The sequence below is a fragment of the Salarias fasciatus genome, chromosome 9, assembly GCF_902148845.1.
Source record: "Salarias fasciatus chromosome 9, fSalaFa1.1, whole genome shotgun sequence".
NCBI classification, from domain to species: Eukaryota; Metazoa; Chordata; class Actinopteri; order Blenniiformes; family Blenniidae; genus Salarias; species Salarias fasciatus.
In genome coordinates, this window is record NC_043753.1 from 5,698,453 (window position 1) to 5,725,221 (window position 26,769).

General features: G+C 45.3%; 1 protein-coding gene across 1 annotated transcript; it reads left to right on the forward strand.

Moving 5' to 3' along the window:
• The first annotated feature begins 1,447 nt into the window (after nt 1–1,447).
• plppr4b (phospholipid phosphatase related 4b) lies at nt 1,448–24,739 on the forward strand. Its single transcript, XM_030099021.1, has 7 exons — nt 1,448–1,594; nt 14,800–14,985; nt 18,542–18,671; nt 18,883–19,078; nt 21,913–21,970; nt 22,718–22,891; nt 23,051–24,739. Exons 1-7 carry the CDS (start codon nt 1,523–1,525, stop codon nt 24,737–24,739), a joined length of 2,505 nt encoding a protein of 834 aa, XP_029954881.1. The 5' UTR covers nt 1,448–1,522.
• Nucleotides 24,740–26,769: the final 2,030 nt, after the last annotated feature.

Consider the following 26,769-nt stretch of genomic DNA (forward strand, 5'->3'; position numbering starts at 1 on the left):
TTGACCAGGTGAGAGGAGACCTGCAGATAAAGTGTCACTCTGTAAAATAACACTGCCTGACACACACTGATGTGGAGAGCTGAACTCATAAATACTGTAATGCTGATCGAAATAAAGGAAAGTTTCATAATTGTGTGTTTTGTAGTCACACTTTACCGTGAAGACACGTTCCTGTCTGTATATCTGGAATAAAGATGCTTGTGGTTGTGATTTCTCTCAGAGACAAGAAGCACAAACATGTATTTATTTATTTCATATGCCTCTCGTGCTGCTTTCCCTGTTCAGAGACAAAAACACAGTTTACTTCATCTCTGAGTAAGATATCTAAGACAGAGTGTCATAGAAATACAGACTATTCCACAAGGACTGTGCAACTGAAGATCCAGATGTGGATTTTCTGTGAATAAACATTTTGTTTTCATGTGTACTTCATTTGCATGCTACACTGACTTTCATAAATGGTCTAATCTCCAGCTGTATGGAGTAAAACAAACAAAGGAGGAACCGCTCAGAAAGAAGGATAAAATGGGTGAAATCTACTCAAAAAATGCAATGACAGTTATTCAACTTCTGGGTTTTTTCAGAAAAAAGGAAGAGGAGGAAATGAAAACAGGAAAAGAGCAAGGAAAAAAAAAGAAAATATAGGAAAAAGGGGAAACAGAAGAAAAGAGGAAAAGGGAAGAAAACAATAATCTGGGAAATCCACAAAGGGTAAGGGGAAAAAAGCTAAAATAGCCAAGATCCATAGGAGAAAAGAGGGAAAATCTCAAAACAAGAGCTACAAATACCTTAGAATTGCAGCTGTAGCACTGAGGGAGGTAACCTCACTTTACTTTGTATGTAGGCTATGGCATTTTTGTCTTCATTTCAGAGAATTTACAGATGCGCTCATTTGGTCTGAGCAAACTCACCTGAACACCTGAAAAAAAAAAATATTAGAAGATACAGCAGAATAATTCTAATGTAAAGCGATGTTTGTGCAATAGTTGCTATTTAACTTTGATGTCTGACTTGAATAAATGATGTGAATAAATTAATAACAGAGGGCAAATGCCAGCGCATAAGAGCAGTATTATGTCAGTGGGCTTCCTCCCCGCTGAATACTAACATAATATGAAGTGCAGAGACGTGCTTACAGGATGCACTGTGCAAAAAAAAAAAAAGAAAATCTGCTCCGTTTTCCCAGCAGGTTCATTCTGCGCCCGGTTAGAAACAGAGGAGCGCACAGTGCGCCTGCGCGCTCCCTGCTCCACTGTGACGCGCACCACCTGACGGCTGGCACAGAACCGAGCCCGGGGCGAGCAGGAGGAGCAGGAGGAGCAGCGGGAGCAGCGGGAGCAGCGGGAGCAGAGATAACGGGGCCCGTCGAGCGGCTGTCGTCCTGATCGTTTCCGCGGCTCGCAGCGTCATGGCGCGCTCCTGATCTCGGCGGGACGCAGCGCAGAGCGGCCGGAGCGCACTCAGTCCTCCCCGACACCTCCTCACTGCTCGGATCCGTCTGGAACGCGTCGGAGGCCCCACCATGTCCGCCAGGGAGAAGGGGATCCTGACCAAAGACAGCGTCAGCCTGCTGCCCTGCTTCTACTTTGTGGAGGTAAGCCGCGCGCAGACGCGCGTCCGCGCTCCGGAGCCTCTGGATGGAGGAGAGACTCCGGGTGGAGGAGAGTGTCTGGATGGAGGAGAGGGAGTCGTGCTCAGGCATGGTTGCAGCCTTCTGATGGAGATCCACTTCAATGAGGTCGTGCAGAAGTTTGATCAGCCTTTGTCTGGACGATGATGATGATTTATGATGATGATGATGATGATGAAGAACCCATGGCGGACCGAACCTGTGGCTGAGGTTCTGTGAGGAAGACCTGACTGATGTGCTGAAGCTGTGGTTCTGTGGTAAACACGTGATGAACCTGTGGCTCTATAATGTGATGATTCTCTGGTTTGTTGGTGATGTGATGAGGTTCTCAAAGTGTGGGTCGGGGCCCTCCTGGTGGTGTTGAGGTCATTGAAAGCCTTTTTCACAACATGACATGAAAAGAAACACTATTAATTATCTTCTGAAACAAAAGATTTTCTTCATGTGATGAACTGAAACCTGAAACCGGCTTCAGAGTGAGACCAGGAGTGGAACCAGAACCAACTGGTGGGTTTACTGTGAAGTGGTCTGTAGCCATGGTTTGAAAGAGTTCTTTTTAAAATCAGAAATTGATATTCTGTCATTTATTGACGCCCATTAATAATTCTGAGTCTTAATGAGTGACAGACGAAGCGGATTAACGCTGCAGATTAGCAGCAGGAGGTTGTTCACACTGTGCGGAGGAGACCAGAGTCCTCATCCTCTTTATTTTTAGTAACAGCAGTTGAAAAGGTTTGGTACCATAATCCACTTTTACTGAATCCAGATCGCAGCTTGTGGAAACTGTCTCCTCTTCCCTGCTACGCGCTTTGTGCATGCTCCAATTCACCGCTGGCCCTCGGCTCCACAATCAAACTGGCATCATGTATTATAGATCCGCCTCTAATGCCGGCTGATGGATGCTGTGGGGATGACTGCAGCATCCTCATGGACGCTCCGCTCCTCTTCCCGGGATTCCCTCAGTTTGAGTCCCTTCATTTACATGTCAGGACACTCCAACCGGAATTAATGTGCCTGAACAATCACCGGCAGCGCTCACTGAAGCTACTGTTCACTTTATTTGCACAGACATGAGGAGGCGTGTAAACTAGGTCAGTCCTGGAAGTGAGCCGGAGCGCTCGTCCTGCTGCTCTGCTGCCTGAGACGTCCTGGTGTGATCTACCTCTGCGGGCAGGACTCGCGTCTCTTCTCCTTCTGATGTTCAAGCAGGGAGCATGTGGAGTCTGTTTCAGATGTGGTTATCAGGCAGGGAGAGATCAACAGAAGCAGTCCTGACTGAACCCCTCGACTGGGGAGGGTCTCACTGAGAGATTCACCCATACCACTTCAGAAATGAGCACGAACCTTTACAGAGATGCTTCATAAACTGATGCTTCCTGTAGGAGTTGATGTGTCAACATGCTGCCATCTTGGATGGGTCTGCCATTCGCTCCCACTGGATTTATTTCTGCTGAGGAAGGTGTTTGCCCAACTCCTCCAATTTTCACACGGTGAAAACACGTGTTTTGGTACTCTGTCACAAAGACGGACATATGGTATGGCATGTTGATCAAAGTATGAACTCATTTTATATCTTAATGATAAAACGGTTTGATTTCTGGTCATCCATCAGTGGGATGTGCACAGTGACTGACATTTTCAAGGTGTGAGTCAAGAGGATTGGTTCAACATTAGTCCAAAAAATGAATAAATAATGAGCCACTTCTCAGATAATGGATGCGTTCTTTTCGGTCTTTATATTTTAATGTGAGGACATTCTGAATCAAGCTGGTTGAATGTCACAATTAGCATTTTCCTTTGGTCCTCCAATGTTAGGAAGTGAATAACCTTTGGGTTGTGGACGGTTTGTTGCAAAAATGCAGGAAGTTCCTGAACTGTTTGACATTTTTAAGAATGAGTGTGTGTGTGTGTGTGTAAAGTTTGTGTAAAATGTTCCTATTAAATATGTTTTTCTCTGTATTATAATGAGTACGATGGAAACAGCATGTTAGAAATGTGCTGAGCTGCATCAAACACATGGAAAGATTTTGTATATAATCCATGAAGAAAGTAACAGAGATCAAAAATAATCTCAGTGTGTGATGTCCCATTATCCGCTGTCATTTAGAATTGTGTGTGTGTCTGTGTGTGTATAATCAGCTGCTAGTCTGATCCTGCCAGGCTCTCTGTTGCAGTTCTTCATGTTGAGGCCCATGAAGACTCCTTCTAGGATCCTTGAACTCTTTTGAGGCTTCACTTCTGAAACGCTGCAGGTGGAAACTGACAGGACCAAGCTGCAGGCCTGATCACCGCTGGTGTAATTAGGGGCAAGAGAAAGAGCGCTGTTTTCTGGAAGAGCAAACCTCAAAGCGCAAATAATTGTATTGGTTTCAAATCATATTGTAATGACAATACAAGACTGAAATCTGGTATTTTGCACATACAGCTCACGTCCTGCTGCCTGACTTGAGAATCTTGAGTTTGTGGCTTTTCACATTGTTTTCCTCATCAGTCAGGTGTGGTTTTCCCCTCCGCCACGTGGTTCAGACTGGTTGAAAGTGCTGACAGTGCATTTTTCATGTGTTAGATGGCATGTTCTCACTTTGAAGCAGGCAGCTGTAGCAGAACAGAAGGGTCAGGATTCCCTCCTAATGGAGCCTTACTTTAAAAATCACTTCAGTTTTAGTGTTAAAGTATATTCAGAATGGTTTCATCTTTAATTCATGCCGTCACAGAGCACTCGTCAATGAGTAAGTGAGACAGCCACATCTCTCTTCACAGCCAGCAGAGCCCTCTGACGAAAACCGGTTTTCATCTGTCAGTGTCTGCTGCTTCCACTGCTGTGTGTGTTTGTTTGGATTCTTGTGGGTGAAAAGAAAGACGAATGAGTTTGCTTCAGACCCAACAGCTCTTCCAGCCAGTTAGATTCTATCAGGGTTGTGGAGGAAGGAACATCGGCACAAGCAGAAACTAAAGGCAACCCTCAGAGTTCAAGTAAAAAGAAAACCAAATTCTAACCAAGAACCAGAGTGACAAACGGAAAGCGCAACAGGGATTTCAGGCTGGAGGAAGACAAGTACGAACCAGACGGACTGAGACTCATGTTGTCATACAACAAATATGAATGATAAGAGAAAACCTCTTTCTTTTCTTTTTCTTCAGTCTTGGTTAGTAGTTGGGTGAAGCGAAGACAGTCAAACAACTGTGTTTATCTTTTTTAAGTCATAATGACAACAGAAACTACCCAAAAGACACTGATCAACAGTTTGTGAAGGTAACTGTCCTCCCCTGTGGACAGTTTGCTTGTAATCGGTGTGTGTTGATAAAAGGTCAGGCAGTTTCTAGGCTCCTGTCAGACGTCTGCATCTTTCATCCAGTTCTGCACTGACGTTTCTGGATTATGAGTCATGGGGAAAGCAAAAACACTGTCAAAGTATCTGCAGGGAAAACCGAGTAAAACAGGAAAGGGATATAAAAAGACATCAAAGGAATTGAGAATGTCAATCAGCAGTGTTCAAACTCTGAGACGTGGAAATGAGAATGTTGAAATCAAACCACAGTTACCAGCAAAAAGTTTAGCTACATGTGTCAGCAGGAAAACTGATCACGGTGCAAAAAAGAAAAACTCTAGAAATAACTCCATCACCTGGGAAAAAAAAAGCACGTGGCTGTTTCAAGATGCAGAATAAAGAGGAAGAAAAGTGGGCTGCATGGTCGAGTCTCCAGAAGAAAACTGGAGGACAGCAGCTCAGAGAGGTGGAAAAACCAGGGTGTGAGCTCTCCTTGATCAGGTTTAGTGCTCTGCTGAGTTTGAGCTCCTTGGTTTTTTTGTGGTGTTCAGTTTGAAGACCAGACTGTCAACTTCAGGACCTCCTCTGTTTATGCAGAGAGGTCAGCTGAGTAAAAAAAAAGATCATTCTTTATTTGCACCCTTTCATTTTGATATTGACGATTTGAAAATTGTAGAAACTGAAATTGTAATTTAAAAAAATTAGCAGTTTGGAATGAATATTGAACCAGACATGCCTCCTGGTTACATTTTCCCCTGAAAACATCTGCTTCTTCAGCTCAGTTAGTGAGATATTCAACAGAATCCTCAGAAGGAGCAGTGTCACAGTGTCCTGATTTAACCCAAGAAACTGCAGTTTTTCTGGAGTGAAGAAAGTTTTTCTTTGATTTCTGAAGGTGAACTGACGCTGGTGGACCGAGATCTTCAGCACAGTGGAAGAGGTGGATAAAGAGAGCATGTGCAATATGTGGCACAGTCTTTGTGCGCCGGAGTCTGGAATGAAGGCAAGACAAAGGGAATGAGGAACACCGAGCTGCAGCAGATGTAGGCCAACGAGCCTCTCTGCTGAGCTGAGCTCCCCCACAGGAGACCAGGCTTTTTGCAGAAAGCGAGCATAAAAAAATGCTGCTTTGTGATCCTGCTCCTCCAGCCTCGCTGCACTGGCTTCTGGTGAATCTGCGAGATTCACTCAGTACTGCCTTTATCATCGTCAGCACATCAGATGTTGGCTGTGGTTAACTAATCAGTGAGACCACTGATTGTGTGGAAAAAGGATTTCAAATGCAAATTGTGATCTGATTTCTCTTTGTAAGTATAGATGATTTCATGGTTCTTCACTTCCCAGCAGATATGGACACGAGTGGACATCGATGTGAGCTGAAATACTTGAAGTTCAAATTGTAAAAATCAACAATGTTCAACCCTGGAGGGGGAGGCAGTTGGAATTTACCTCCATCAGGCGGTTTATGGGTATTGTTGCTGCTGACTGCTTGGTTTCTTGACTGGTTGCTTTTTTTGGATGGTTGCTTGCTCGCTTTCTTTGTTGCTAGCTTCCCTGGCTGGTTGGTTGGATGGCTGGTTGCTTGTTCCTTGGTTTGATGGCTGGTTGCATGGTTACTTGACTGATTAGTTCCTCGATTCCGTGGTTGATTAGTTAGCTGGTTGCTTGGTTCCTTGGCTGGCTGCTTAAATGCTTGGTCGGTTGGCTGGTTGCTTGCTTAACAGGGTAACTGACAAACTTGTGGAAAATTTGATCAAACTGGCAGGCCAAAAGAAAATGACAATTGTGTCTAGGCGGAGGGATTAACTCTCTGGGGTCCTCTTCTTGTTTTTCATAAATGGTTTTGATGTGTTGTTAAAAGGAAGTAGAGAGTTTGTGTTTTTTAGAGGGATGGATTATAAACAAGGATTTCTTCCAGAAGACAGGAGGTGTAATGCTAAATGGAGTCATATATAAATGATTTTGACACACGATAATAAAATCTCTGCATTTTTTTGATTGTCGGTTTTAAATGTCATGAATGCAACAGAAACTACAGTTTATTTTTAATACTGTATAGGTTTATACGCTGTATTATGTTTATTTGGAAAGCAAGGGTTAATGCCACCCGGGTGCTCTCATCCTTAGTGGCTGTCCCTACTTTCTGAGAGAAGACTTAAAATATGTCGGCTGGGTCCTTTCAGTATCATTCCTACCAGATAATGACAAAACTCTTCATCCTGCGAGGAAGAGTGAGGTGCACTGGTCTGTGAAGAAATCTCATTTCACAATCAGAATGAGTTTTTTTTTTTTTTCTCTCTTTTTACCGGGGACAGACCCAGGAGTCAGCCTACATTACTTTACAAGTAAAACACGCTCACACAGAAAACAGAAAACAAACAACAGAAACATAGCGTTCGTCTTCTTTTAGTAGAACAAACGGAACAGTTCCACTGTAGTTTTTACATGTGTGATTGAATAGACTTAGAGATCAGATTATTCTGTTTACATGAAGAGTGAATGATGGGATCAGACTGATCTGCACCAAGAACGTAGCCCATTATGGGGATTGGAGGCCGCTGGTGTACATGGACGGTTCAGAGTAAGTAATGGCATCTACTGATTGAGCAGACGTCTCGTTGTAGGGCAGCGTACATTAAAGTGACGTGTCTGAGTTTTGACTTGTCAGATACCTCCACTCACTCCGTTCTGTTGGCCCAGCATCTCCCAAAAATAACTCCCAGCCAAAGCCCAGCAGAGCCTGCTTTCCATTTTTACACATCTATTATTCAAAGTGCTCTGTCTCGTCCCCGTTCCCTCATCTCGGTAATCAGCCAGGGCCCGGCAGGAGTGTCTGAGAGCCTCTGGAGGGATTACTGTCAGGGAAACTTTCAGAGGAGTTTCATGTGGTTGAAGGCCAAACACTTATCCAAATTTAAACATCGGGAGGAGTCGGCAAACGCACTGAACCAGGTCTCCCCTCCATCGGCCCCAGGAGACAGCACATTGCCAGGGGAGGAGTCACATATCACAGTGATGACCCTGAGGGACTGCGCTGGATGTTTCAGCTTCAGGCACAACCGAAGACAGCCAGCGTGGAGTTTCAATATTAACATTTATCCCAACGGAAACGCAAACATAGCCTCTCTCAGTCAAGAGTCACAAATGATTTTCTCCTTCTGTTGAAGCAGACATGAACCCGAGAACAGCACTGCTGGAGGATTTCTAGATCTGCTTCCACAGATGATCTTCGGTCATATTGACATTTACAGCCTCTTTATTCTTTCCTGTTTCACAAAATCCAAAGAAAACATGAAAAACAACCAGAAGAATTTCTGTGAATTATGACAAAGTTCTTTTCACTTGAACACTGATGTGTTTTTGTCTCTTTGCTTTGGAAATCACCTCTCGCTCCCAGTTAGAGTTATTTCAAAAAGAAATCCGTATTAAACACCGTATTAAATTAGTGATTAAACTCGCTGTGGATCTATTTATCAACCGGATCAGCCTCATCGGTCAGGGGCCAAAAGTATAATCTGTTTTTCTGACCAAACCAACAAACGAAAAAGGAAAAAATTGCTCAATTTTCCTTTTTTCGTTTTCAACAAAAAAACGAAAAAACGGTTTTTTCTTTCTCAATTCAAAACCAAAAACAAAACCAACACAAGCAAATTACGGCCGAATTTTGTTTTTTGGATTTCAATGTTTCGTTTTTTCGTTTCAGGTCTAAAAACGAAAAAACGGAAGCACGTGACCCCTGAAGTCACGGGTCAAATGGACTCCCTACCAAAATAAAAGCCTTACTCATCAATGGGTAATAAAAGATGAATTACGTTAAATGGCGTTTTTATTTTTGCACAGCATTTATTGCATACACTACTAGGCTTGTAATAATGTTGGAAAACAATAATAATAACTATTATTATTATTATTAACAACAATACTTGTGGTGTAGCTGTCAGAACACTGAATGCTGTTATTAGAAATTTTATTTTTAAGTTTATTAAGCGACTCATGGACTCTGATGATAAAATTATTCAAGCTTCTGTCAAACCTGGGCAGAGCAGTGTCTGGTACACTCCTGTGCTCTGGAGACACTGGAGAGAGTGTTTATTTAGTTTATATGTGTCGTGCTCTTTTTCTGTTTTGTTGCTGTCTTTAGTATTTGTGTGTAATTTTATGAACCATTTCGAGTCTGGAATAAAGAATAAAGAAAGAAGAAAGAGGAGCATGCCGCTGTTTGTCCATAGGAGCATATGAACATTGTAAGATCCTTACGGCCCGAACGCACTGGACACAGAAGCGTAGCGGAGGCGCCGCGAAGTATCCGCGCAGGCGCTTGGCTGTTCGTATTGGAGGCTATCTGCTGCCTGCGCTCTCTGTGCTGGTCAAACATCGACTGCACTCGGCTGGATCCGTCTGCTCTCGGTTTTCCTCTGTCTGGCTCTGCCAGGATGGATGTGTGTGTTCTGGTGACCTGTGGAGAGACTTGTTCTCCTCCTGTCCTCTTTTTTTCTGCATCACGCGAATCTCTGTCGCTGTGTGTGTGTGTGTGTGTGTGTGTGTGTGTGTGTGTGTGTGTGTGTGTGTGTGTGTGTGTGTGTGTGTGTGTGTGTTTGATTGGGTGCATAGGTGCATGTCTGTTTGTGTGTGTGTCCATCTCTCTTGTGATTAGAAACAGTGCCAGATGGGCGAGCAGCACCGTAACTAATCGTCATTTAATTTATTTTATTTTGAAAATTGACCGGATTCTCTTGCCTTTTCTGTTTCCGACTTCCTGTCTGGTCCGATCTGCTTGATCCAGCTTGACAGTTGCCGCTTGCGGCGCTCGCGGTTCACGTGAAAAATAGAACGAAACGGAGCGGGCGTACGGCGCCACTGTGCGCGTTGTGTGCGGCCAGTCAGATAGGTTAACATGGGAGGCGATCAGAAGCGCCGTGCGCGCGGCGCTACCGTGTCCGCGTCCAGTGCGTTCTCCCCGTCAGTCCCTCAACTGAGTACTGGATTTTCTTCTAAATTGGCTCACACTGCCATCTACTGGGCGAAACAGGGAAACGTTTCTCATCAGCGCCGCCGTGCAGCTGACCTGTCACCAAGTTAAAATGACCCACGTATTTTATGATCAACAGACATGTCACACTTATCGAAAAGGTGAACACTTAACGATCTCGCGTATGCGAATTAGATGTATGCAGGCCAGGCAGCAGACCTGTAATTATTATTATTATTATTATTATTATTATTATTATTATTATTATTATTATTATTGTTATAGTAGTCGTAGTAGTAGTATTGTTGTTAATAATAATAATAATTATTATTATTTTCCAACATTATTACAAGCCTAGTAATGTATGCAATAAATGTTGTGCAAAAATAAAAACGCTATTTAACGTAATTTGTCTTTTATTGCCCATTTATTAGTAAGGCTTTTATTTTGGTAGGGAGTCCATTTGACCCGTGACGTCAGGGGTCACGTGCTTCCGTTTATTCGTTTTGAGACCTGAAACGAAAAAACAAAAAATTGAAATCCAAAAAACAAAATTCGGCCGTAATTTGCTTGTGTTGGTTTTGTTTTTGGTTTTGAATTGAGAAAGAAAAAACCGTTTTTTCGTTTTTTGGTTGAAAACGAAAAAAGGAAAATTGAGCCATTTTTTCCTTTTTCGTTTGTTGGTTTGGTCAGAAAAACAGATTATACTTTTGGCCCCTGACCCTCATCCTGTCAGCCTGCCATTAATGTGACTGTATATAAGATTATGGACACACAGTTCACCACTGACCTGCTTTATTTCTGCTCATCAGGTGTTTGGCTTGTAACTCCGGCTAACAGTCGGTAAGGCTGCAACCGATTCCACTTTTTTAAAGGATGAGTCCAAGTTCGAGTCGTAACTTTTGTTTTCCGTTACTGAGTAGAGATACGAGTACTTATTAATTAGTATTTGATTTTGTAAATGCAGTCATGTTGTAATGACATGTGAGAATACGTCTCCTCAAAGCAGGCAAAGGCTGATCAATGAGGCAGCAGCAATAAAAGCATAAACTGAGATCCAGCCTATAGTTGTTTCTTTTAGAGAGTGAATTACAAAACCACTGTTTTTTCATCCACTTCCATCCATACAGTACTTCATCAGGTAACTGTACTCATTCTGACTCTGAGGGGAAATATTTTCCGGACAGGGTGGAGGATCGTTCTTGTGCACCGACATTCCTCATAAAAGCAGCCGTCTGAGTCTATAATACAGAATCTCTGCTGTACCGAGGTCTGGAGGACAGAAACCAGCCTTTACAAGATGTGTTGGGGAAACATATATGCTAAAAGCGGCAAAAATACCTCCAGATAACCAGAAGTAGCAGGTCGGGAAAAACACTGTGAAAGGACAAAGGAGGCAGACACGTTGTGAGAAACTGATAAATGTTGATTTTTCAGTTTGTGCAATTAAAGTTTTTTGGGTTTTTTTTGTTTTTAATATAAATCATTGATGGATTAAGTGATTAATTGAAACGATAACCTGGAGAGTAATTGTTAGAAAAATAATCGTTGGATGCAGAAGTGATTAAATGCTTTAAATTCTAATTTAGTCCACATGCAAATGATATCCTAAGGCTGTGTGTTGTTTATGAACCTCCACCGCATGACCTCTGCGTCAAAGCTGACGTCATGTGATCCTCAGCGGGCCGGATCGAGGAGATTTTTACGAGTACGAGTCCTCCGTGCAGTATCAGACCCAGTGCTCGATACAGGCATCGGTATCGGTGCATCCCTAGAGAGGCCACTGTTATGTGAAAGCGTAGATGCTAAACCTCGTCATATACTTGAGTCATCTCCTCGCCATGAGCACATATTGCACGTTTAGCTGTACGAAGCCCTGATTCAGATGAATCTGTGTGGTCGACCCTGTGACGACTTGCTGATTCTGTCCTTTCGCCCATCGGATGTGTTTCCACCCTCTGACCTCAACTTGGATAGAGGTGGATGATGAATGGGTGAATGTTTGGATGACTCTGAAAGCAGACTGCAGATAGAAGCAGGTTGAAAGTGTCAGAGTCTTTCTGCAGCTCGGATGCCGTCTTCCGGATCAACACGTTGGACCCCCGATCCGCAGGTCAGCACAAACTGGAGCAGGATCATCATCCATATGCATTACCATGCCGACACATGAAAGGAATCGTGAGTCGACGGGGCATTTCAAACACGATTAGCTGCTTTGGCCCAAGCAAATCATCCGGCACTTTCAAAATAACCGAATGTGACATAAAGTATCCTGCAGAAATCTGCTTTGAAGTGCGGGGAGTACAGTATCGCTCAGAGAGCGGCTTCAGCTGCAGAACCCGCTGACGCTGACCTACATTCCTCTTTTCTTCAAACTGAGATGCTGGACGGGAGGCGAGCGAGGCCGACGCGGACCTGAAGGGGGAGGGGGCCCAGGACCGTGGTGGGGGCGGGGTGCAGGAGAGCTTCAGCTTTCATGTTCCATCATTTATTCAAGATCCGACGAGCAGTGTGTCACCTTTCATTTTCACTCGCAGTGTTGTCGTGTCAACCAGGCCTCAGTCACGTTCAGCCATTCACACACACAGCTGTGGAGGCAGCTGCCATGCCAGGCGCTCAGGCCATCCGCTGGGAGGAAGTTGCGATCCAGTGTGTTGCTGTTACTGTGGAGTAGTGGTGTAGTGGTTAGCACTTCTGCTTCATTGCGAGTATCTGGTGGGTTTGAGTCCGGGCCTTTCTTAGAGGAGTTGACTGTCAATGTTCTGCTTGTGTGTGAATGTGAGTGTGTGTGTTCATCCCTGACCCTGAACACATCATCCTCTGTAAGATGACGACTGCTGCCGGGTGAAATGAACTGTTGTTGTTTTAGAAGGGAGAGAGGACGAGATCTCGTGTTAATGAGTGACTCTGAACACTGACTAAAGGAAGGGAGTTGGTTGTGTGTGTGTGTGTGTTTAATTGTCTTGGGGTTGTGTGTTGGTAGTGAGTTGAAGAGCCCCCCCACCCCCCCGGCGGTCTCCATGCAGGGTGCTCCTCCATCATGCTGCTCTACTTAGCATTAGCTGAGCGAGCAGCTCTGCTCACCAGCGCCGCAGCAGAGCATTAAGCTGCATGATAAAGCCCTGCGACGCTCGGGGTCACACTCGGCTCCCGCTGCGCTCCACTGCCGACACGTTACCGCCTTCAACCAGTGCCGTGTGAAGGCTCCGATGGCGCACGGGGTCGAGAGAGCCGGAGCGACGTCCGCGGTTTGGAGATTCTTTAACATGAAGGACAATGACGAAAATAAGACAGACTGCAAATTATGTTCTGTCCAAATCTCAAGAGGCGGAGAAAGATAGCAAAGCCAACACTGGGAACTTATTCCCCGTTCACACAACGAGACGGCGGCACAAACACTGAAAACGCAGTGGTTGGTTAGCGTGTCGGGCCACGAAATGGCGCTGTTGGTTGTTTTTGTAGTGATACCACAGAGAACATTAGTTTAACTGCTCAGCTCTTTAACTCCGAGTCGAGCTACATGCTCAAGAGTTTCAGGGCTCACAAACCGGAGATGCTGCACTCTATCACGGTTAAAGTCTGACAGATTCGCTCATTCATAGGCAGTGGTGCCAGAAACATGTTACTCTGATGTCACCACTTTTTTCAGTAATCTAACTTTATACTTTTTCCAGGTGAGTTTTTCCATCAAAAGTTAAATATACAAGGTTCAAAAAGAGTCTCTTTATTTTTTAAAAATAAAAGGATTTATGTCAAATGATGTCAAAAAAGATTCTTTGTTTTGTTTTTTATGAAACAGGGTTTTTTTCAGGAAATAACTTTTTAATTCAACGGAAAACATCAGGAGATTCATTATTGACCGGTTAAAAATTCACTTCTAGTAAAGGGAGTATCATGTTGATGGTTACATTTTATACGAGTAATTAGTAATCAGATTACTTTTTCAAGGTAGTTGTGGTGACACTGTTCATGGAGCTGCAGCACATCTCTAGTATTTACGAATGAACAGTGACGCTTGGACTTCATGGTGCCAGACGGACATAAAGACAACTGAAGTGGTCAGAATGAAATGTTAATGCAGACTTAGGATGAGGTCTGACTTCAAGATGAGATTTGAATGTAGGTCAGTGTGAAGGCGTTGCACTGCGCTCAGGTCAGCGGGGAGAGATGAGAGCTTATAAGCTGAAGCGTAGCTGTTCAGAGCTGCGCCGGGAACCATTTCTGCTCCCCGGAAACAGGAAGCGAAGGTGAAAAGTGCTTCAGAAGAAAAACTGCCTTCACGGCTCGGCTCTGTCAGATATCCTCATAAAGCGCCACCATCTTGTGGCTCGGTGGCTCTGTGGCAGGTCAGCGGTGAAATCGGTGCATCCATCCATCCCTCCATCCATCCAGCATGTTCCGAACAGAGCTTACAGCTGAGCTGGTCTCTCTGCCTCGGACCAGCTCAGCTCGTCCATTTCCTCAACTGAGAGCTCGACGTCGGCTTAATAGCTGGAAGTTTGTTTTATGGTCGACACCCAACAGTTACGTTCTGATTGTTTTTCTGAGCGTAGGGACCTCCAGCCGGCCGTAACGACCGACTGGCTGTTTCTCATTTTGTTTGTTGGGATCCAGAGAATCATTCCGCGGATCTGAGATTAGTGGGAGCCATTAATTCCGCATGCCGCCTTGCATCACCTTCAGCTCCATCCTCACCACCGCTGGTCATGAAGGCTGTTTCCCGCGCCTCCATCCTCATTATCAAATCAAATTAGCACGGTCATTGAAGCAGAGGGTTATGAGGACATTCGCAGCCTTCACTGCCTGTTTATCTATTTATGTATTCATTGGCAATCTGCTCCACGCCCTGCTGTTCGCCACGCTGAGCTCCCCTCCTCTGCTTTCTGTGTGTGTGTGTGTGTGTGTGTGTGTGTGTGTGTGTGTGTGCGCAGCTGCCCATCCTGGTGTCCTCCGTGGTCAGCCTTTACTTCCTGGAGTGGACGGACGTGTTCAAACCCGTCAAGTCGGGTTTCAACTGCCATGACCGCAGCCTCAGCCTGCCCTACATCGACCCCAACCACGAGGTCATCCCCCTGCTGATGCTGCTCAGCCTGGCCTTCGCCGGCCCCGCCATCACGGTAAGGTTTTCAGCTCGCCGAAGGTTTACCAGCTGCTCTGATTTTAACCTCACGGCGCGTGGATCAGCTGTCTCTATTCGCTGAGATCAGATCCACGTCTCGGTGATCATGAAGTGAATGAGACGAGTTCACGTCCAAGATGGATTAAAACATGACTGACAAATGTTGTGATGAGAAAGAATTGCATCATGTATGAAGTGGAAGACCAAACTGAGGTGAGCAGTTAAAGGTTGAGTGTTTCAGTTTTAAAGTGGAGAACAGGTTCGTAACTCTGCGAGGACTTGAGTCATTTACCATCTGTACCCTGGAACTGAAAGTCCATTTATTATTTAAAGACACGGTCAGCACTGTCACCTCACAGCGGGGAGGAAAAGTTTCATCTTCAGACTTGAAAACATGTTCTCAGATTGTTCTCACTCAGAGTATTCGAGGGAAGCAAAGCACCAACACCGCTTTTATAAAGAACGAGCACGAAGCGTTCACGAGAAACCTCCATGCAGCCTCTGCGCTGGTGATTAAGTTGCCAGTATTTTATCAACTACCTTTCTCCTCCTCCTGATATTCTGTCAGAATATGTTTACAGTCTGTCTTACTTTAATTATTGTCATTAATATTAAGGAATCTCCAAACCGCAGACATCGCTCGTCCCCTCCTGTCTACACATGACGCCAGGCGGTTCTCGCCACCCTGAATCAGAGATATTTTAAAGACTACAAGTTCCTCCATGCAGTATTGAAATCACTGTGTCCTTCCAGTATTCCTTTAACTTAGAATTCGGGATAACGTCCTCATGAAAGATCGTCCGACCCTGTTCATGTCATCATCACGGCGCTGTGGTGAAGTTCTCGGGGATGTAAATGGAAGTGGGAATACAGGGTTAGAAGTGTGTGTGTACAGCATTGCTCGGAGCCACTGAAAGCAGAACTTGATGAAAACGTTCAGGCTCCGTCCTGAGTCCACAGCGAAATCATTGCCACACATGCACACCGCGCTCAGAGTTTAAAGTTCTTCTGCACATGCTCAGTAGACGGACAGTAAGAACAGTTGCCTCCAGGGTGTCATGACTCCAGGTGGTGTTTCCAGTTCTTTCTCTCGTGCCTCTCACATTGCTGATAATACACATGTGCTGAGGGCAGTGGAGCCACATTAACCACTCCGCCTTCAGCGTGTCTGCTTGTAATGAAGCTCACGCACAAGCACGTGACGGCTCATTATAAACAGAGCGTCTGATTCAAAGTGGGTTAGCAGGACTTCCATCTCCAGGGTAATAGAGCTCACTCAGTGCTTCTGCGTGGTGTCTGCCACACAAGGTCACACAAACACACACCCAGGGCTGTGAGAGGCCTCTGAATGGACGTCATTCACTGTTTGACTCATCACGGCGTTTTCCACGTTCTGCTAGAAACACCACCGCCGTTTGGTCATCATATGAAATTTTAATGTGATTCAGCTTAGGCTGGAACTTGAATGTGTTCATTTTGATTTCCAGATCAGAGAACAGGAAACATGTTGAAAAAAATGACATTTTTGAATGAATTTACTTAGAACTGAAGTTCCTCTCAGTTATATGTGAATGAACATTTTACTTATTTTTATTATATTTAGACACCAGAGTGATTTTCAGATGGACTTCTAACTCTTTTCTAAAAAGCAATTTCACAAACAGTGCAGGTAAAATGGGGAAATCACATTAAATGAGCCGAAAAAATGATAAAATGGCTTTAAATAAACAAAATGAGTGGCATTTCTTTGAGGGAAAAAATGCAAATCTGCTTAAAAAGAGCAATAACCTTTGAAACGGCTGGATTGTGAAAATTGTCTTCACAAAAGTGTTGAAAAAACAGAATGAAACTGATAAAATCAGGTTCAAAAATAGGTCAAATGTGATGTAATGTTCACCATCCTGAACTGCTATTAAAACTTCAAGAATGCAGCATAAGATTCAAGTTTTTGTACGTGTATCAAAACTATATCTGAAACTTTAGAAGCTGTGTTAACTTCATTTTTAAGGTTAAACGTGTCACAAAAAATGTCTGTTTTGGTCATAAATGTTTGCGGCCCCCTGATCCAGAGCGTGTAGAGCATCTCTCTGGAATAGAAAAGTGACAGTCCAGTGACAGAGTGCTGTTGGTCCTGTTGGGCTCTCTGGGTGAAAGTCGACTGGTGTCGTCCAGTCGGCTTCAAGTCGCACTTCTGTTTGACTCCGTGGATCCCGTCCAGGATGCAGTTTGCACGTCGCTGTTCTGAAGCATGGGAGTGGAAGTGAGACGTGAGCCTTGACGCCGCCGCTCCTCTCACTTGGAGCCGTAATGAGCGCCGTCATGTTGAGGTTCTTCGTCTGTCCCCTCGGATGAACCGCGCTGACTCACCAACGTGAGACGTCTTTATTCCGAGTGCGATGCAGAACACATCCTTTCTTTGTCCTCGTGGTAAACTGAAGGCGCTGCTGACTCCAGACTGGAGGTCCTCTGAGCGCCGACACACACTGCGAAGCTGTTTTCAGATCCGTCTTCAAGCTCCGACACAGATTCACTCCAAGCTGTGTTTTGTGCTGAAATCACAAGCTAAACCATGTTTTGTTTTGCAAACAGACTGAGCTTCAAATGCTTTCTGTATGCACACAGTTCAGGATGTTTCGTCAGCAGTGACGCCACTCGAGCAAATAATCATTTCACAGTTTCCTGACACATCGTCAGGATATAGTGGGGAGGTTGATGATACCGAGTACAGATGCCAGTGCTTATTAAATGATATAAAGTCTAATTGTTTCAATGTATGAGCACTTTGTGTAATATCTGACTCTGTTTTTTGCATAGGACAGTGCATCTTAATGACTTTACAATCTCATAAGTTCACATGAGGTTGCAGTAAATAAGCCTGATTTAGCACAAACCTATACTTTCCGTCCTTCTCCCCTTTCGTCAGTTGAATAGTTTGGTCATGTCGCATAAAGAGGAAGAGTGTGAAATGAAAGGAATGTCTTGACCACATCACAGGAACGTGTCCACTCCGGTCCTCCATCTAACATCTGTGACTTCTTCGGTCATTTAGAAAAACTAAAAAAGGACCAATCCTACATCATATTTCACAACTTAAGGCCAAAATTCTCATAGCATGCCCTCAAATAGGTTTAACAATCCTGTTGTTTCGTCTTCATCACCACATGGGAGCCGTGTCCTGGAAAGGGAGAAGAGCTTCTACTGAAAGAAGGCAGTCACTTGTCCTATGAAACATGTACATTATTCACACAATAAGAGCACTGAGTCATATTTCATGTATTTTCGTCCTTTTATTTCTTTGAACCAGTCTGCATTGATACTGACATTGTCGCTGCAGTTTTGAAGGTGCTCTTCTGACTCTTAATTCCAACTCGTCTCTTCCTCTGCTTCTCAAAGTTCTGTCTGCATTGACCTGCAGCCTGAAGAGACCGTCAGTGTGATTCACTTCCCTCCTCTTTGCTCGCAGTGGTTTCGCTCATCACAAGTTCAGATTCTGGGGGTTTTGCACGCCCTCACCAGATGAAAACATGTCTCAGTGGGGTTTTTTTTGCCACCAGATAATGATCGGAGAGGCCATCCTGTTCTGCTGCTTGTCCCGGAGGAAGAGTGGCGCCGGGACCGAGGCCAACATCAACGCTGCCGGCTGCAACTTCAACTCCTTCATCCGCAGAGCCGTCCGCTTCGTAGGTACGCCGCTCTTCACGCCACTCACTGGAGCACTCTGCAGTATGGGGCCTGATACCGATCCCGGTGTCGACATTGATACGTCTCTCGTTTCACACATTTTTCATCATCATAAAATATGAGCTGAGTCAGGAAGGTTTTTTTTCTGGAATCTGTTGATTTTTTAAAAATTGAATGTTAACCATGTGTGCTCCTTGACGTCTCCCGTCTGCAGGCGTCCATGCGTTTGGTCTCTGCGCCACGGCGCTCATCACCGACGTCCTCCAGCTGATGACGGGCTACCCGACGCCGTACTTCCTCACCGTGTGCAAACCCAACTACACCACGCTGAACGTGAGCTGCGAGCAGAACCCGTACGTCATGGAGGACATCTGCTCCGGAGCCGACCCTGCAGCCATCACCCGGGGCAGGTGAGGACGGAACGCTCTCCAGCTGGATAGTGCTGATAAGACTGGCGTCTACTCCAGAGCGTGGATGCAGACAGGTTTCTTTGGATCAGATAATGAACTCTCCGTCCTGCCAGTGGACAGTTTGGACCGGTCAGTCCGCTGCACATCCAGACTATTGAGACTAAATATAACCCCTGCTCCTGGCGTAAGCAGGGCCTCGCGCCGTCTCTGTGGCGGCTTCAACTGCGGTCTCGTTATCAAAGCAGCGTGAAAAGCCGTTTGCTGCAGCGCTGGTGCATCAGGGGTGTTATTAACCTATTTTACCAGCAGACGCTGCATACTGTAACACCTGCCAGGCAGAGCAATTCAGAGCAGAATTTGATGGATGGAGGTTCTTCTAAAACACAAAGGAAACATGAATTCACCAGTTCACGGTGCATTCAGCTCCTTTCAAAGAGCTCTTTCTAATCCATGGTGTGGATTGAGAGATCTCATGAGGGAGGAAAGGCCAGAAAGATCAATGAACAGTTCTGTTTTTATGAAGAAATTCTGCCATTCGCCGTGTAAACATACATCGTTTTCAGAACGTTGTCGTGTAAACATCAAACCTATCTGAAACTGGAAGACGCTCCTGGAAGTTTTTCCCCAAATTTCCTGAAATGAGAATGAAAGAAGACTTTCGTTGTTACATTTCAAATGCTTTAATATTCTAAATGTTTATTGCATTTAGAATCACCACATCATTCCTTATCAGTGCTTCCTTTAGAGACATCAGAGGATAATTATGAGCAGTTTAATGGAAACTCAGAATCCAGTGGTTTGGACCACTCAAGATGAGTTTGACATCCCTGGTAGAAAACAGAAATTTAATTCAATTTCAGTCTCTTAAAGGCTGTATCATGCAAAATTCACTTTTTGTATGTGTTAACCTTGTTATATAGTTATGTACCCACCAAAAACACCCTCAAAGCATTTTTTTCCTTCGTGCCTGCGTGTTTGAGCTTTCCTCATGTTTCTGCTGCTCAGAGAGGCAGCCCCTCCCGCACCCATGAAAACGCTCTGTTTCCCATGGTCACGTCACACGGTGAAGATGGCTCCCCTGAGCCCCCCTCCCGCAGGCCCTCGGCAATCAGCGTTGCTGCTTTTTTCTAACTCCGATTACGGAGATAAACTTTAACCATCGTCTGAAAGCAACAATCAAGCAAGAGCAAGAGTCTGAAGGGTCTGCGCTTGGTGAGTTTCTAACAGGAAAAGACGTTTTCGCGTAACTTTGTGTGTAGAGAAGCTAGAGCTAAAGAGCTAAAGCTAGCCAGCGTATTTGTTTTGAAGCTCCGATTGGTTGAAGTTCTCTGTAAGTCAAAGTCCACAGGGGGAGAGGCGGGATTTTCAGTGAAACAGAGCGTTTTCTCTTCCGGGTTTCAGAATTAGCCCCAGAAAATCTTTTATTTCACACAAAATGACTTTTCCTTAGCGCCAAAAAGAAACTATTACCATGTTAATGCCATTTCTGGGGTTTTGACTAGCTAAAAAAGCATGATACAGCCCCTTTAAAAGAATACTCCGAAGATTTTGGACCCACGCCCTATCCCTATCATTTACAAAGTGAGTTAAGCTCATAAATACCTTTTTTGTGTCCGTTCATCCAGCCGCTGGCTCCCAGCTGTTAGCATCGTAGTTAGCTGGAGGTGAAGAGGAAACAGAGCCGGACTGACGAAAGTGGACAAAATACTCCTTCCAGTGGTCCAGGGGACGGCATATTAGCACGTGAAGTAAATCCGAATGGTTATAAAACATTTTAAAAGACGTGTTATCTTTTCAATCCGTTAAAATAACGTTTTGATACACACAGATCTGCACAAGCATAGTGCTCCGCGGAAGGATATACCGGAGCACAGCAGCTGAGTCTATGGCTCCTACTGCTGTGCTCCAGTATATCCTTCCGCGGAGCACTGCACATGCGCAGGTCTGTGTGTATCAAAATGTTATTTTAAAGGATTGAAAAGAAAACACGTCTTTTAAAATGTTTTATAACCATTCGGATTTACTTCACGTGCTAATACGCCGTCCCCTGGACCACTGGAAGGAGTATTTTGTCCACTTTCGTCAGTCCGGCTCTGTTTCCTCTTCACCTCCAGCAGCTGAGCTAAGCTAACTACGATGCTAACAGCTGGGATCCAGCTGCTGGAAGAAAACACAAATAAGGTATTTATGAGCTTGTCTCACTTTGTAAATGATCGGGATAGGGCTTGGGTCCAAAATCTTCGGAGTATTCCTTTAAATCGATTATCAATTAGGAAACTGTTTTCAAATCGAAATAAACATGATAAATAATGACAGCAGAGCTTTTTTTCTTGTTTTGATGCAGAACTGAAGGTTCATTCAGAAGCACTGCGGTGACTTTTCATTTCAAATCAAATTTTTATGACTACACAGGTGACACACACACACGCCCCGTGTGTATATACACACACACACACTGCAGGAGTGAAGACGAGGCTGGGTGGAGGAGTGTTCACGAGCGCTCTGCAGAAGTAGGTCATTGAAACGAGGCCACGGCTTCTCGCTCCCTCTGCAGCTCGCCGTCCACCTCTGCTTCTCCGTTTTGGTTTCCTCGCTACATGAACGCTCCGGCGTGTATAAACGCAGAGGCGATAAGCAAGACTCTGAAAGAGGGGCTCATTTATCGTGGTGGTGTGTGAGCTATCTCATTATGGCTGTGTCTCTTGCTCCTGCTGACTCACACACACACACACACACACACACACACACACACACACACACACACACACACACACACACACACACAGAGAAGCGAATGTTGGCTGAATCTATTTCTGTTCTTTCATCTCTTGCAGAAAATCCTTCCCTTCTCAGCATGCGACTCTGGCATCCTTCGCTGCTGTCTATGTTTCAGTGAGTAACAGTTTGAGCCAACACAAACACTCAGATATAAGCACACTGAAACCCAAAAACACTGCCCGTCTTAGAAATGTCACTTTGTAGAAACAGCTATAAAACATTAGGGTTTTGTGTCTGGTTGTTTGCTGCACCGCTACATTATATTGCCAGAAGTATTCGCTCAGCTCTCCAAGTCATTGGATTGCGGTGTTCCAGTCACTTCCATGGCTTCTTTGGTGGAGGGGGGGGGGGATTCTGGTCTGCAGTTGTTTCTGGGGAGTTGGGCTCAGCCCCACATTTCCAGTGAAAGGAACTCTGAAAGCTTCAGGTAGACAGAACACTTTTGGGATGAAGTTGAGCAGAGACTGTGAGCCAGGACTCCTCCTCCCAGATCAGTGTCTGACCACAACCCAAAATTCACATATAACCAATCCTGAATGTTGTGGAAACCTTCCCAGAAGCTAGTTGAAGCTGTAAAGGGTGAACTGACGTCATGTTAAATCCTTTGATTTAAGAATGGGACGTCACTGAAGTTCGTGTGACAGCAGGCGAACGGATATTTTGGCAATACACTGTTGAACAGAACATTGGAAATTCATCTGCTCTGACTTATTTAAGGTGCTAATTACCATGAACAATACATATCCACCTGTTATTTACTCAAAAAGGTTGAAAACACTAATAGAATTCAGTCTTCAGTGCTGGTATTGTAAATGAATTGTTTCCACTGTATTCAGTGCTGCGTTTGTCACATGTCCACAGATGTACTTCAACAGCACTCTGACCGACTCTTCCAAACTGCTCAAGCCGCTGCTGGTCTTCTCCTTCATCATCAGCGCCATAATCTGTGGCCTGACCAGGATCATTCAGTACAAGAACCACGCCATCGACGTCTACCTGGGCTTCCTGCTCGGGGGAGCCATCGCCGTCTACTTGGTGAGTATACTAGTATTAGTATCAGTGCACCCCTCGTTTTTAGTTACTTCAAAAGATTCTGAAAAATGAAAAAGTGAAATAACTTTTTTTTATGGGTTGTTTGTTTGATGTTTTGATGTTTAGATATTGACGTCTTTCTCCGGTTTGCTTTCTTTCCAGGGCTTGTACGCTGTTGGAAATTTCCAATCCAGTGAGGAGGCGCCCAGCGCCCCTCCTCCAGTCGTACACCGCCCTCCCTGCTCCTTGCCGCACATCAGCCAGGAGGCCGTCCTCCACCACCTCCAGATGAAGGCTCTGGCCGGAGAACCCGGCATCCCCACCTCGCACTCGGAGGGTCTGCTGCACCGCGGCCTCCAGCAGCAGAGGCCCGACGACAGCCTGAAGCGGTCCAGCGCCGACGTGGAAGTGATTTCCCCGCATAGCCCCCAGAACAAAGACGCCATGATGACGTTCAGCCACACCCTTCCTCGGGTCCACACCCCTCAGGCGATGGCGGCGTACGAAGAGGCGGCCCGTCGTCACGCCGCCACCCTTCACCACGCCTCCATGGACTCCAGCCGCTCCAAGCAGCTTCTGTCTCAGTGGAAGAGCAAGAACAACAATCACAAGTGCTCCCTTCAAGTTCCGGACTCCTTCTCCTCCTCCGTGGACTCCTCATCGGGACATTCCTCCCTGCACCCGCACCACCACGGCAGCATGGAGCTCCGAGCCAGCTCCGAACCCTCGGCAGTGGGCCTCAACGGAGGCTTCGACGCTCACGCCTACATGTCCAAATTGGCTGCGGGGGCGAGCACCACCCTGCCCACCAACTGCAGCGGAATCACCGGAGGGGCTCGGATAGCCATGCAGTCCAGACCTGGGTCTTCACAGCTCGTCCACATACCCGAGGAAGCTCACGAGAACTACAACCCCAACTCCCAGAAGGCAGTGGGAGGAGGAGGAGGAGGTGACGGGATGTCGACAGTCAATAGCACAATCCAGGCGAACTGGCAGAGGGCAGTGGAGAAGACTGCGGCCTGCAGGACTAATGAAAACGGACAAAGCGCCCAGCCACGAATCATGCAAGTGATCGCTATGTCCAAACAGCAAGGACTGCTCCAGACCCACTCCAAGAGTTTAGATGAGAGCAGCATCGGCTGCGGCGCCGCCAGCAGCTGTCAGGGCTCGGCTCGATACAGGGCGCTCACCGACCACGACCCCACCAGCACCACCGCGCCCAGCTCACTGGGCAGCACCACTGGCAGCATTTCAGGAAGTACTGGAGCAATCGTCAGAGTAGAGGCACACCCCGAAAACAACAGACCCATAATCCAACCTCCATCCACCGATGGAAGCGGCTCGTGGAGGTGGCGGTCCCTGGATCACGGAACCGGGTCTGGAGCAGGAGGCGGTGGAGCAGGAGGCGGATCGGGCGGAGCAGCCGGGAGTTTAAGGCAATCTTTTGAGCTCAATGATCTGAACAGGGACTCGGAAAGCTCGGATTCCGTGCCAGAGGGGTCCATCGACAGGAAGCGCGCCAATCACATTGTTACCACCACTGCCAGCGTCAGCACACCGCCTGTGATTACTGTGCACACCCAGAACACCAGCCAGTCAGAGCAGAGGATCCACCCGCAGGGCTTGTCTACGATCAGGGTGACTCCCGGGGACAGTGGAGTTCCTGGATCTGGAGGAGGCGGGGGTGGAGAGACGGCCTCTGAGACCCCCTCCATCACCTCCAGCCGTGAGTCCACGCTGCGCAGGAAAGGCAATAATATTATTCTGATCCCAGAGAGAGCCAACAGCCCCGATAACACGCGGAACATTTTCTACAAGGGAACATCCATTACCCCTGTTTTCAAGGAATAATTTAAAAAAAAAAAAAAAAAAGGAGGTGAAATACTTCTGACAAAATGTAGCTAAAAATGTGAGAAAAGCCCCGATCCATGGAAACAGTGAGTGTTACCTGTCATTGTACATATCATCACACTCCAAAAGAAAAAAATTTGATTTAGCATGACTTTTGTACGTGTTTACACTAAAGCACAACATTTTCGGTGTTGATGAAATAATCACTGTGTACTTCTATGAGGAAAAGCCTCTTGTAATGGTGAAGCTGTGCCAATGATTTGGGTTGAGAAACTTTTTTAGAGTCCTTGTTTTGTTTTGAGCCAAAAGATCCAGAGAAAAATAAGTAGCACAGTAACACCCGAAGCTGTAGCAAAAAGTACTGCAAAACAACAGTAGGATAGCTGTGAGACCGATGTTTACTTCCTTGCACTGTAAATACTGTGTATGTTTGAAAAAGGGTGCTACACCAGAAAATACTATTTACATACTATACAGCTTAATGTATGATCCAAATCGAATGACTTATTTTACAACTATGACATTATTACGTGACAGAGGTTTTCTATTTTGTCTCTTTTCTGTACAGATAACACATATTCAACAGAATACTGTTTTGAACCATAAGTGTGCTTAGCATTCCTTCTGTAGCTACGAAGTCAAATATGCTGTGACTTGCACTGAAACGAGCGTTTACCTTACCTTGTGTACCGTAAACCCAACCTTATCTTGCGACTTGTACTTAATATTTGGAAGCTCATGTCAGCCCTGTATCTACACCAAACTATTACGACATTCTTCTTTCTTTCTAACATACAATAACTTCTGCATCTCTTAAAGTCAGCGCCATTTTTTACTTCAACTTCCTTTCTGGGTTTGAAACGGTCTTTGGATCTTTTGAAAAAGCACTTCCATGTCATTTGTGGCATGAGAGAGTAGGGAAGGCATATAGCAGTCATTTAGCATGTTGGGTTTTTTTTTTCAATCAACATGAGGTGATTCTACTTCCAGTTTTAAGTCAGGTTGCGTAACATTTTGAATTTGTGGTACGTTGTCTTGCCCCTCCCTATCTTTCAGGATTAGATATTTTATGTAGCCTGTTACTACTCTGTATCTATTTTCATCCAATCTTCTCATTAACAGAAGCATATATCTATGAATATCTTGATTATATTTGAGTTTCATAAGCAAACCCTGATGTAAAAACCCTTTCAAATAGAGGTTAGAATGATCAGGTCAGGTGTGTTAGCACATTTTCCCTTGAATCCATCTTGCCAAATCACTGAGATTAGACAATGGGCCTTTTGCACAACCCATCAACAATCCCTTATTGAGCCACTACAGCTGCAACGGTCACAGTCAGGCATGTGAGTATCAGGACGTAGCGCGCTGGATGTGACTTGGGAGACTAACCAGTCAAGAATTTCCACCTGCAGATTGCGCAGGTTGTTCTTTCTTTCACAGCCTGTGACCAGACTGGACGAGACTTCATATCAACCCTGGTTTTGTCACAAAGGAATCAGTCATTTCAGCTCTTAACCGATCCATGTTTCATACGACTGAAGTAAGACCGACACATGGAAAACATTGTTCCTCTGCTAAGATACTTTGAGTGTCATGCGGTATCTGTGAGTTCAACCGTTGATGAAGCCAAGAAACCAACTGCCAAAACAAAGACTGTGACACTCTCTCTTGCAATGGGGACAGAATCTGGGGAGCCAAAGTCCAGGATCCTTGTTTTCATACAAGAAACAAAGCTCTCGTCTGTCACATCCCCCATTTCCTTCACAGAGATCATGTCATTGTGGCCAAACGATAGTGTAAGTTATTCAGTCCTAAGTCAGACCGCCCACCACACTCACCGTATTTAACTTCTTCATCTCACCCAAGTATGAACTGTTAAAAGGTCCGCGGCTGTGCCAGTGCGCTTGGTTCCAGAGGACTGACGTTAGAGGACAATCCTTACTCCTTGAGAGCCTTTCTCATGGTTTTCCCTCTAAATGAGTTCAGCCTTTTTCAGAAATTGATGTAGGGTTCCAGCAGGCATCTAT